Source organism: Geotrypetes seraphini, chromosome 3, assembly GCF_902459505.1.
Source record: "Geotrypetes seraphini chromosome 3, aGeoSer1.1, whole genome shotgun sequence".
NCBI classification, from domain to species: Eukaryota; Metazoa; Chordata; class Amphibia; order Gymnophiona; family Dermophiidae; genus Geotrypetes; species Geotrypetes seraphini.
In genome coordinates this window covers 366,559,233-366,571,649 of record NC_047086.1, presented here as the reverse complement: position 1 = coordinate 366,571,649, position 12,417 = coordinate 366,559,233, and the positions used below count along the sequence as shown (strand labels likewise).

At 48.6% G+C, this 12,417-nt stretch overlaps 1 protein-coding gene across 2 annotated transcripts in view; it reads right to left on the bottom strand.

The window, feature by feature from the left end:
* Positions 1–12,417, bottom strand: part of MERTK (MER proto-oncogene, tyrosine kinase) — a 226,077-nt gene that overhangs the window by 12,465 nt on the left and 201,195 nt on the right. For both annotated transcript variants that reach the window (XM_033936512.1, XM_033936513.1), the window contains one exon: positions 2,484–2,643. In XM_033936512.1, the coding sequence (XP_033792403.1) occupies positions 2,484–2,643 (160 nt within the window). The remainder of the gene's footprint in view (positions 1–2,483; positions 2,644–12,417) is intronic.

The window sequence follows — 12,417 nt, the reverse complement described above, 5'->3', positions numbered from 1 at the left end:
ACTGCTCCGAATCCTTTCCCGGCTTCAACAAGACCGTAATCCCTGCCTCTCCCATGGTAGATGGCAGAGAACCCCCACCTCGCACCCCATTACCAACCCGCACCAACAAGGAAACAATCTACTCTCTAAAGGTCTTGTAGAACACATTCGACAGTCCATCCAACCCGGAGATTTACCCCCTTTTAAACCCCTTATGACCCCTGCCACTTCCCCCTCCGTTATTGGAAGATCCAACCCCTCTTGTTCCAAAACCGATAGCCTAGGCAACGGGACCATGTCTAAAAAGTCTGTGATCTCAGGACCATTATTCGGGGTGTCCCCACGATATAACGCTGCAAAAAATGTTACAAATTGTTTTTGTATATCCTTATCAGTCCTATACCTGTCCCCATCAGTACCATGAATGCTCTGTATAGTAGTAGAAACCCTACGAGCCCGTAGATAACGGGCTAGCATAGCGCTAGACCGATTTCCATTCTCAAACATAGCCTGTTTCAATTGCATCTTCCTAAAAGCTAAATCCTCAAGTTGTAGTTGATGTAGTTCCAACCGTGCTTTACTCAATTCCGCATAGACCCTGGGTCGAGGGTCAGACTTATGCTGTGTTTCTAATTCCAGCAATCGTTCACGCAAGCCCAAAGAGCGCCTAGCTCTGTCTCGTTTTTTACGGGCCCCCTATTTAACAAAAATACCCCTAATTACAGCTTTCAAAGCATCCCAAAGTATCCCATCTCCTACTTCCCCATTATCATTCATATGTAGATATTCCACAATAGAATCCCTCACTTCTTGCAATATAATAGGATCCCCTAAAAGAGATTCATTTAAACGCCAAAATCTTCTACCTGATTGTATCCTAAGTCCCTTGCATACCACCCAGACAGGAGCGTGATCGGAAATCTGGATGTTACCAAGCTCCGCCTCTTGAATCCCACCCCATAGGTTTCTATGTGCCCAAATACCATCTATTCTCGTGTTAGTCTGGGTAGCATGAGCGAAATGAGAATAATTCCTCTGGGTACCATGGGGTAATCTCCAACAATCCACTAATCCCAACTGGTGCATAAACCTAACCAAGGCCTTACTGTGATGTCGAAGAGCCACTCGTCCCCCCCTGGAATGATCCAAAGAGAGATCGGGGCACACATTAAAATCCCCTCCACAAAAGATAGCACCCTTTACAAAGGCATTCAGGCCTTCAGTAAGACCAGAATAGTAATGAGATTGATCTGTGTTAGGCCCATATATATTAATAATAGTAATCACTTTGCCCTGGATCCGACCCCTAATAGCTAAACATCGCCCCTCCCCATCTTTAAAGACTTCATCCACCTCCAGCCTCACCCCCTTACGGACCAAAATAGCCAAACCCCCCACCCGCTGTGTGCCTCGAGCCCGATGAGTCCACAATTGATCATAATGGTGAGTATGCAGTAACCGCTCGTCCCTTGGTCTTAAATGAGTTTCTTGCAGTAAACAGATATCCCACTTTAGCCTGTACAATTCACGAAAAACAATACTACGTTTCCCTGGGTTATTTAAGCCATTGACATTCCATGAGCCTAGGACAATAGAACTATCTTTCCGTGAATGATCCCCCTTCTCCCTCCCCCCATCCCCCCACCCTTCCATCCCCCCCTTCTGTCTATCCAACCCCGACATACCCAAGAACTGGGTAGTCAGAGAGAAGAAGTAAGGTCACCCCCCCCACAGAAGGCAACTCGAACCCTTTATACAAGCGTCCCTCTCCCTTACCCTTAAAGCCCAAAATGCCCACCACAATGAACAACATAATCAAGAAAACAAATCAAGCATAAACACTAAAAAACTAGGTTTCACAGACAATAATGCTTGCTATGATAACCCCCTACAAATTTCTTGCAAAACAACAGTTTGAAAGAGCAAAATCAAATTTGTCCTCGCAAAGAACAGTCCAGGTAACCCCTGGCATATGCCACTTTTAGTTATATATTGTTATGGAATTATCAAGTGATAATGTAATATGTTGTGTTCATATTTTAATGTACACTTGATGTATATGTTAAAATGAATAAAGATTTGGAAAAAAAAAATAAAAAAATATTTTGACAACCACCAGACATTATAAACCATAAAATTATACTGCTTTCTCCCAGTTTCTCACCCCCTCATCCACCCACTCCGACCTTTCCCCATGAGACTGTCATGAAATGCTTATATATTTCCTAATACATCATCAGTTCCTCATTTCTGATCTAAAGAAGGTTTACATTTGAAAGCTAATCAAAATTTTATTTAGTCCAATAAAAAATGTATCATCTTACCATCTTTTTTTGTTTTGTTTTATTTCCTTTTATTACCTCATATAGTACATTAAAATGGACATTTGCCAAACAGCAGTTCTTGATATACTGATACTATCCTCATTTTCAGTATAATGTTGGGTAATACAAGTATGTGACAGGTTCATCAGAGGATAGTTTGTCCCACCCACCATCACGTACCACATCACTTTTGGTAGTGTAGATTCGATCAGCAAGGCTCTCAATTGCAATCCACTTCACTGGCATCTTGGCTATGCGCCCCTGACGATAATAATCCCCACTGTAAATCTTCTTAGACAAGCCAAAGTCTGCCACACAAACAGTCATGTCATCGCGTAACCTGCCAATTCACAAAAGTAAAATCATGAAATAAAAAACAGAGCCATAGCTTGGCTAAAACTGTTTGGCAACTTGGTGCATTCATCAGTATCTTTCATAAGCAAGATTTCAGGACTTAGTCAATGGAAAAAATTCAGACGACTTACTTAAATATTAACATATAATGAAGTCTAGATTATCCATCATTTCAAATAATTATGGCCCTCTTTTACTAAGCTGGACGTTACATGGGTGCCAGCTGATATTCATTGCTGACAATCTGCATAGACAAGTGGCAAAGATAGGACTACCTTTTCTATGTTCTGTCTTCCAGCACTGAAAATGGCCAGTGACCACAACATGATAAGGTTCAACTTCAGGAAAGGTTTCACTAAGTCAAGCACATCAACCAAGGTCCTCAACTTTAAGGGCACAAACTTCGACGCATGGGAGATTTCGTCCATCGGGCACTGCAAAACCATGCCGAAACAGATAATGTAGAGGTAATGTGGTCAACTCTGAAATCAACCTTACACGAAGCAACCAACCGCTACATCAAATCAGTAAGTAAACGGCGAAGAAACAATAGACAACAGTGGTTCTCTGCGGAGATCTCAGACCTCATAAAAAAGAAGAAAAGAGCGTTCATCATCTACAAACAATCAGGGAAGCGAGAATCCAAGGAAGACTATCTGGCCAAGTCAAAAGCGGTCAAAACGGCAGTCAGGGAGGTCAAACTCCGAATGGAGAACTTTGCGAAGATCATCAAGAAGGACGATAAATCCTTCTTCCGGTATATTAGTGACAGAAAAAGAAACACAGATGGGATAGTACGCCTTAGGAAACCCGACGGGAACTATGTAGAATCGGACTCCAACAAAGCCAAACTTTTAAATGAATACTTCTGCTCGATCTTCACTTGCGAGGTGCCGGGATTCGGCCCTCAGCTGCCAACGAGGGAAAACTTGGAAGACCCGTTTCAAAATTTTGAGTTTACGCCCAGCAGTGTCTACGAGGAGCTATCAAGACTCAAGGTGAACAAAGCTATGGGACCGGACAAACTACATCCCAGGGTGCTCAGGGAGTTGAGTGATGTCCTGGCGGAACCGTTATCCGCGCTCTTCAATCTTTCCCTAAGTACAGGAAGAGTCCCGTTGGATTGGAAAATGGCTAACGTCATTCCACTCCACAAAAAGGGATGCAGGACGGAGGCTGAGAATTATAGACCAGTGAGTCTCACATCAATAGTGAGTAAATTTATGGAAACACTAATCAAACACCAATTGGATACGATCCTGAACGAGGAGAATCTACGAGATCCCCATCAACATGGTTTTACGAAGGGAAGGTCCTGCCAATTAAATCTGATCAGCTTCTTTGACTGGGTAACAAGAAAGCTGGATATAGGGAAGTCCCTGAATGTCGTGTACTTGGACTTCAGCAAAGCGTTTGATAGCGTCCCACACCGCAGGTTATTGAGCAAAATGGGTTCAATGGGACTGGGTGAAACATTAACCGCATGGGTTAGGGACTGGCTTAAAGGTAGACTTCAGAGGGTAGTGGTAAACGGTACCCTCTCCGATATGACGGAGGTGATCAGCGGAGTGCAGCAGGGCTCGGTCTTGGGCCCGATCCTATTTAACATCTTCGCAAGAGACTTGGCTGAGGGGCTTCGAGGTAAAATTACATTATTCGCCGATGACGCTAAACTATGCAACATGGTAGGCAACCGCACAACAGATGAAAGCACAGTGCCCGACAAAAGCTCAATGCCCGACAGTATGATGCAGGACCTACTCCTGCAGGAGCATTGGTCAAAGACTTGTCAACTAAGTTTCAATGCCAAAAAATGCAAGGTCATGCACCTTGGTGGCAAAAATTCATGCAGGACTTACACCCTAAATGGTGAGATCCTAGCAAGGACTGTAGCAGAACGTGACTTGGGGGTGATCATTAGCAAAGACATGAAGACTGCCAATCAAGTGGAGGAAGCTTCATCCAGGGCTAGACAAATCATGGGCTGTATCTGTAGAAGTTTCGTCAGCCGTAAGCCCGAGGTCATAATGCTGTTGTACAGATCCATGGTGAGACCCCATCTGGAATACTGTGTACAATTCTGGAGGCCGCATTATCAAAAAGATGTGCGGAGAGTTGAGTCGGTTCAACGAATGGCCACCAGGATGGTCTCAGGACTCAAGGATCTCCCATATGAGGAACGACTGGGTAAGCTGCAGCTGTACTCACTCGAGGAACGCAGAGAGAGGGGAGACATGATCGAGACGTTCAAATACGTCACAGGCCGTATCGAGGTGGAAGAGGATCTCTTTTTTCTTAAAGGACCCACGGCAACAAGAGGGCATCCGTTGAAAATCAAAGGTGGGAAATTTCATGGTGACACCAGAAAATATTTCTTCACCGAAAGGGTGGTTGAACGCTGGAATAATCTTCCACAACAGGTAATTGAGGCAAGCAGCGTGCCAGATTTTAAGAAAAGATGGGATTGGCATGTGGGATCTCTTCATGGAGGTAGTTAGGGGGTGGGCCATTAGTGTGGGCAGACTAGATGGGCCGTGGCCCTTTTCTGCCGTCATGTTCTATGTTTCTATGTTAAGTGCAACCGGGTTATCTCCATCACAAACCCTCATTGTTGGTGTGTGGAGTGCCTGGGTGCAGAGAACCGCGCTGAGTCGTGCCCCCGTTGTGTGTCTTTGCAACTGCGGGCTCTTTGTCAGAGAGTGGCCAAGATTCTCCAACTCTTTGGCCCCATGGATCCTGCAGGACAGGCCTCGAGCTCGGCCTCGGTGCCCTCGTTGGGCGCTTCGGCCTCGAAGTCCTCAACCTCGAAGTCCCCGTCGGCCTCGAAGGCCCCGGCCTCGGCACCTCCTGTTACTCCGGCCTCGGGTAAGTCTCCTCTTTCCTCCTCTGGTGTGCCGGCAAAGAAGCTTACTTCCAACTCTCATGTCAGTGCCGCCTCATCGGCATCTTCGAGACATCACTCTAAGCGTGCCTCCTCACGTAGGGAATACTCTTCCTTGAGGTCGCCCCCGAAGGAGCGCACGCCTGCACCTTTGGTCTCGGTGCCTATGTTCGAGGACATGTTTAAGGCTATACTTACCACGCAGCTTTCCTTGGTGGTGAGCCAACTGGTCCCGACTTTGACGCCTCTGACCTCGGTCTCGACCCAGTCTTGGTCTGACCAGCCTGAGCGTCCCCTCGTTTCTCGAGGCCCTGTCCGCAAGACTCGTTGGGTTCCCTCGAGTGATTCTTCATCCCCCAAGTCACCTATAACTTTTCGGGGTTCCAGACCAGGGGGTCGTTTTTCTCCCACTGCTTTGTCGAGGTTTGCCCCGCCTAAGAAGCCCTGGGCTTCTCCGCCCCTTTGGGGCAGGTCTCCGCCCACAAAACCTTCTAGACACTCACTTGTCCTTGAGTTGGACTCGGGGTTGTGTTCCCCATCGAGGCCTCTAAGGGGCCTTCTTCAAAACCGGTGGAGGACTTTTCCTTTGCCCAGTCTTCCCAGAGGCATCGCCAGTTACTTCCTCGCATCCCGGGGTCTTCCCCGGCCCACCTAGCACAGGGTCGTTCCTCGACGCCCCCCAGACACTTTAGTAGAGCCTCTTCAGTCTTCCATTCGTGGGACTCCAAGACCCGGCTTACTATTCGAGGGCAATTTCTCCCTCTTTCTCGGCTGCCCCCAGATCTCACTCGGGGTTTCCTCAGGAGGATGAGTCTTTTTCTTGACACTCCTCCTTTACTTGTTTAATCCCTGACATGGGTAGGCCCTTGAAATTGGACCTCCAGTCTGAGTCCCATTATACCCAGGAATATCTGGAGGAGATGGGTGTTGATCAATTGCCCCACGAGGCGTTGCGCTTGCCTTGGCACCAGGTTTTCCGGCAAACCTTTCTCCGGAACCTGGAGACCCCCTATGCGGTCACGGCCATTACCTCCAAGTTGGAGTCCCGTTACCGGATGATTCCTGTTAAGGGGTTTGAGAGTTCTCAGCTTTCTCATCAGTTCTTGGTGGTTGAGTCTTCCTTGAAGAAGTCCAAACCTTCTAAGGTTTACACTGCTGTCCCTCTGGGGCGAGAGGGCCGTATGATGGACAAGAAAAATGCTTGAGTACCTGAATAAATTCATGTAAACCGTTCTGAACTCACCTAGGAGAACGGTATAGAAAAAAAAAAAAAAAAGTTTGGTCGCCATCTTTACCAAAACTCCATGATGGCGAATCGTATCCTCAACTATAACTTTCTCTTCACGTCCTACCTCCGAATCTGTGTGGACACCCTCTGCTCGTTCCGAGAGGACGTTCCGGATTCTCGGCGTCGAGAGTTTCACCTCCTCGAGGAGACCTTCTCCCAGCTCCACCTCTATATGTTCCAGTCGGCCTACGACGCTTTCAAGTTGTCCTCAAGAGTCACGGCCTTTGTGGTCACCATGCGTCGCCTCGCTTGGCTCCGTCTTGTGGATATGGATCTGAATCTACAGGATCGTCTTGCCAATCTCCCATGTGTGGGTCATGAGCTCTTCAATGAATCTATCGAAGTGGCCACCAAGCGCCTCTTGGACCACGAACGGTCCTTTGCCTCTCTGGTGAAACTTAAACCGAAGGCCCCCGGTCGACAATACAAAATTCCTCTCCAGAAGTATCCGCAGAAATCTACTCCTGCGTTCTCCCGGCCTCCCCTGAAGCGGCCTCAACAACAGCAGCAACGTCAAACTAAGCCCAGCCGCTGGCTCCGGCGAAGACTGGGCCGTCTTTTTGACAATTCCGGTCTGAGCCTTCGGGCTCCCTTCCTCATGGAGCCTTCCCCCTTCCCATCAGGAGGTCGTCTCCATCATTTCTATGCCCAGTGGGTAGGTATTACCATTGACAGTTGGGTGCTTTCCATCATCCGGGAGGGGTACTCCCTTCACTTCAGTCACGTACCTCCGGACCTGCCTCCAAGAGAGGCAGGTCCGGAGGTACGTGCTCAGTCTCAGCTGCCTCTCCTTTTGCAGGAAGCTCAGGCCCTTCTTCGCCTTCGGGCGTCGAGGAGGTTCCCCCGGACCAATGGAACACCGGATTTTATTTCTGGTACTTTCTGGTACCCAAGAAGACGAGGGATCTGTGTCCAATCCTGGACCTCCGCGCTCTGAACAGGTTTCTGGTCAGGGAACGGTTCAGAATGCTCACCCTTCCTACTTTGTACCCCCTCTTGGACGAAGGGGACTGGCTGTGCTCACTGGATCTCAAGGAGGCGTACACGCACATTCCGATACACCCGGCCTCTCGCCAGTATCTGAGATTCTGGGTGGGGGATCTCCATCTCCAGTATCATGTTCTTCCCTTCGACCTAGCGGCCTCTCTGAGGGTCTTCACGAAATGTCTAGTGGTGGTGGCTGCGGCCCTGCGTCTCTGCGGCCTGCAGGTGTTTCCCTACCTCGACGACTGGTTGATCAAAGCGTTTTCTCACCACGAAATTCTGCGAGCGACGAATCAAACCATCTTGCTCCTTCAGAGCCTCAGCTTCGAGGTGAACTTCCCCAAGTCTCAGCTCTGTCCGTTCCAGTCTCTGGAATTCATCGGAGCAGTCCTGGACATGGCTCGTCTCCGCTCCTTCTTGCCTCGGCCTTGACAGGAGGCCCTTGTTCGCTTATGCCGGAGGGTAGCCCATCTGTCTTCAGCCCCGGCTCAGCTCATGATGGTCCTCCTAGGTCACATGGCCTCCACGGTTTATGTGATTCCTTTTGCTAGACTTCACCTCCGTATTCCTCAATGGACACTAGCATCCCAATGGAACCAGGATCGGGACCCTGTCTCTCGGCTCATTGTCGTGACTCCTTTGTTGAGGCAGTCTCTCCATTGGTGGATGCTCTCTTCCAATCTTTCCAGAGGTTTTCTGTTTCATGCTCCTACTCCGCAGAAGGTCCTGACTACGGACTTGTCGGCCTACACTTGGGGGGCTCATCTGGACGGTCTTCGCACTCAGGGTCTTTGGTCGAGTGCCGACCGACTTTGTCACATCACTCTGCTGGAGCTTCAAGCGATCTTCCTCGCCCTGAAGGCTTTTTGTCACTTGTTTCGCGACCGAGTGGTGCTGGTCCGCACGGACAACCAGGTCGCCATGTATTATATCAACAAACGGGGGGAACGGGGTCCCGGTCCCCGTGCCAGTACACGATGTGGCTCTGGGATTGGGCCATTCGCCGCAACATATTCCTTCGAGAGGTCTACATTCAGGGCCAACACAATTGTCTGGCGGACAAATTGAGTCGTCTTCTGCAGCCTCACGAATGGTCCATCCATTCCTTGACCCTACGTCAGGTATTTGCTCATTGGGGGTCTCCGGAAGTCGATCTGTTCGCGTCTCCCCACAATCACAAGTTGTTCCGCTTCTGCTCCAGGGTCTACACCTCACTCAGGTTCGAGGCGGATGCTTTCCTAATGGATTGGACGAACCTGTTTCTATATGCGTTCCCTCCATTCCCTCTGATTCTGAAGACTCTCGTCAGGCTCAAGTCCACGAGCGCCACCATGATCCTGATAGCTCCTCGGTGGCCCCGACAGCTGTGGTTCTCCCTTCTGTTGCAACTCAGTTCCAGGGAGCCTCTTCTTCTGCCTGTTTTTCCTTCTCTGCTTACGCAGAGTCGAGGTTCTCTGCTTCATACCAACCTTCAGTCTCTGCACTTAACGGCTTGGTTCCTCGAGACTTAATGCCCTCATTCCAGTTCTCGCAGCCTGTGCTGGATGTCCTGGAGGCATCTCGGATGGAGTTCACTCGCCAATGTTACCATCAGAAGTGGACCCGTTTCTCTTCCTGGTGTGCTACTCAAGTTTCAAGTTTATTAGGTTTTTATATACCGCCTATCAAGATTATCTAAGCGGTTTTACAACCAGGTACTCAAGCATTTTCCCTATCTGTCCCGGTGGGCTCACAATCTATCTAATATACCTGAGGCTATGGAGGACTGAGTGACTTGCCCAGGGTCACAAGGAGCAGTGCGGGGTTTGAACCCACAACCCCAGGGTGCTGAGGCTGTAGCTCCAACCACTGCACCACACACTCCTACTCGACAGCAGGAGCCGTTGTCTGCCTCCTTATCTGCTGTCCTTGACTTCTGTTACACTTGTCTGGCACTGGACTCAAGTCCTCCTCGGTTTGAGTCCACCTTAGTGCCATTGCTGCTTTTCATCAGCTGATTGACGGGAAGCCTATCTCTGTTCATCCTGTGGTTTCCCGCTTCATGAAAGTCCTTTTTCACGTTCATCCGCCCCTTAAACCTCCTGTGGTTTGGGATCTTAACGTGGTCCTTGCTCGCTTAATGAAACCCCATTCGAACCGCTAGCGCGGGCTCACTTCAAGTATCTTACTTGGAAGATTGTGTTTCTTATTGCTCTCACTTCTGCCCGTCGGATCAGTGAGTTTCAAGCCTTGGTAGCAGACTCTCCCTTCACTGTCTTCCATCATGATAAGGTGGTGCTCCGTACCCATCCTAAGTTCTTGCCTAAGGTTGTTCCTGAGTTTCACATCAACCAATCCATTGTTCTCCCTGTGTTTTTTCTGAAGCCCCATTCTCACCCTGGAGAAGTGGCTCTGCATTCTCTTGATTGTAAGTGTGCGCTGGCCTTCTACTTGAAGCGCACCGCTCCTCATCGTACTGCTCCCCAGCTATTCCTCTCTTTCGATCCTAATCGCTTGGGTCGTTCTGTTTCTAAGTGGACCATTTCTAACTGGTTGGCCGCTTGTATCTCTTTTTGTTACGCTCAGGCTGGTCTCTCCCTCCCAAGTTGAGTCACTGGCCACAAGGTCAGAGCGATGGCAGTGTCTGTTGCTTTCCTCCGCTCGACTTCATTTGAGGAAATCTGTAAGGCTGCCACTTGGTCCTCGGTTCATACATTTAACTCGCACTACTGTCTGGATACTTTCTCCATGCATGATGGCCATTTTGGCCAGTCCGTTTTGCAAAATCTGTTCTCCTAAATTACCAACTCTCCCTCCATCCCATTCTGATTAACTTGGAGGTCTCCCACATGTAGAGAATATGCTGCCTGCTTGTCCTGGGATAAAGCACAGTTACTTACCTTAACAGGTGTTATCCAGGGACAGCAGGCAGATATTCTCGCAACCCACCCACCTCCCCATGGTTGGCTTCTTTGCTAGCTATCTGAAATGAGGACACGCTGAGGAGACACATGCCCTAGACCGGGCGGGAGGGGCTCGCGTGCATGTGCGGGCCAATCGCAAGCTTGAAGGTCTTCAAGCAAGTCTGCTTGCGAAAACGTCCGCTAGGGGGCTCTGTCAGTGACGTCACCCCAGTGGCGTACCAAGGGGGGGCAAGGGGGGCGGTCCATCTTGGGTGCATGCCCCAAGGGGGTGCACAGCTGGCCACCCACCGGGGAATTGGCTGCTGCCGGGGAAAGACTTCCACTGCCGTCATCCGGAACAAGCCGGCCGAGTTCTCCCTTCTTTTCTTCCCTGCAGGGCCGACTAACTCTCACCACCCGACGTCAATTCTGACATCAGAAAGGACATTCTGGGCCAGCCAATTGCTGCCTGGTTGGCCCGGAACATCCTCTCCGACTTTAGAATTGACGTCGGGCAGCAAAGAGTTGGTCGGCCCTGTGGGGAAGAGAAGCAGGGCGAACTCCCCGATGGCGGCAGTGGCAGCCTATTCCCCAGCGGCGGTGGCAGCATTTTCCCAATGGGGTAGGGGAGGGAGAAAGAAAGAAACAGGGGGGGGGACAGGGAGCCAGAAAGAAAGGTGGCAGGGTGAAACAAAGAAAAATAAAAAAATGGGGCACGGAGAGAGAGAAAGACAGACATACAGAAAGAAAGGGGGCATGGAGAGACAGAGAAAGACAGACATACAGAAAGAAAGGGGGCATGGAGAGAGAAAGAAAGAAGAGGGCAGGGTGAAAGAAAGAAAGAAATGGGGCACGGAAAGAGAGAGAGAAAGAAGAGGGCAGGGTGAAAGAAAGAAAGAAATGGGGCACGGAGAGAGAGAGAGAGAGAAAGACAGACATACAGAAAGAAAGGGGACATGGAGAGAGAAAGAAAGAAGGGGGCATGATGAAAGAAAGAAAAAGTTGGGGGAGGGAATGAGGTCTTGAGGAGAGGAAGCATACAGGAGGCTGAAAGAAGGGAAGAAGTTTCAAGTTTCAAGTTTTATTGATTTTGATATACCAACCATCAAATTAATATCTAGCTGGTTAACAATGAATTAAAAAGATAGGGAAAACTGAGAAAAATAAAAATGTGTTAACATATAATAAAGCAAACAAACAAACGAACAAACAATTACCAGACGTACTGGAGTGTGAGGGTAGAATAATGGGATGGGTAAAGTTACATATTAAAGAAGAAGAAAGGAGATAGTAGGGGTTGGGTAGTACATAAAGGGAGGGGTTGCTTTGTCAAAGAGATTGTTGTGAAAAGGAAGAAAAAGAATAATAGTTCTAATGATTATTAAATGCATCACCGAATAGGAGAGTTTTAAGACCAGTCTTAAATTTGTCAAGTCGAAGTTCATCACGGAGATGCTGTGGTAGTGAGTTCCAAAGAGTAGGTGCAGTTACGGCGAAGTTTACTTTCCGTGTATAGTAGAAATCTTTTAAGGAGGGGATGAAAAGAAGTTTTTGGTCGGTTGATCTTAGTGTGCGTGGAGAACTTTGAGGAATAAGAAGTTTATCTAGGAACGAGGGCAAATGGTAGAGTTTTATTTTAAAGGAAAGTAAGATGATTTTATAGGTGATGCGATGAGTGACAGGGAGCCAATGTTCTTTTTTTAAAAGAGGAGTGACATGGTCATA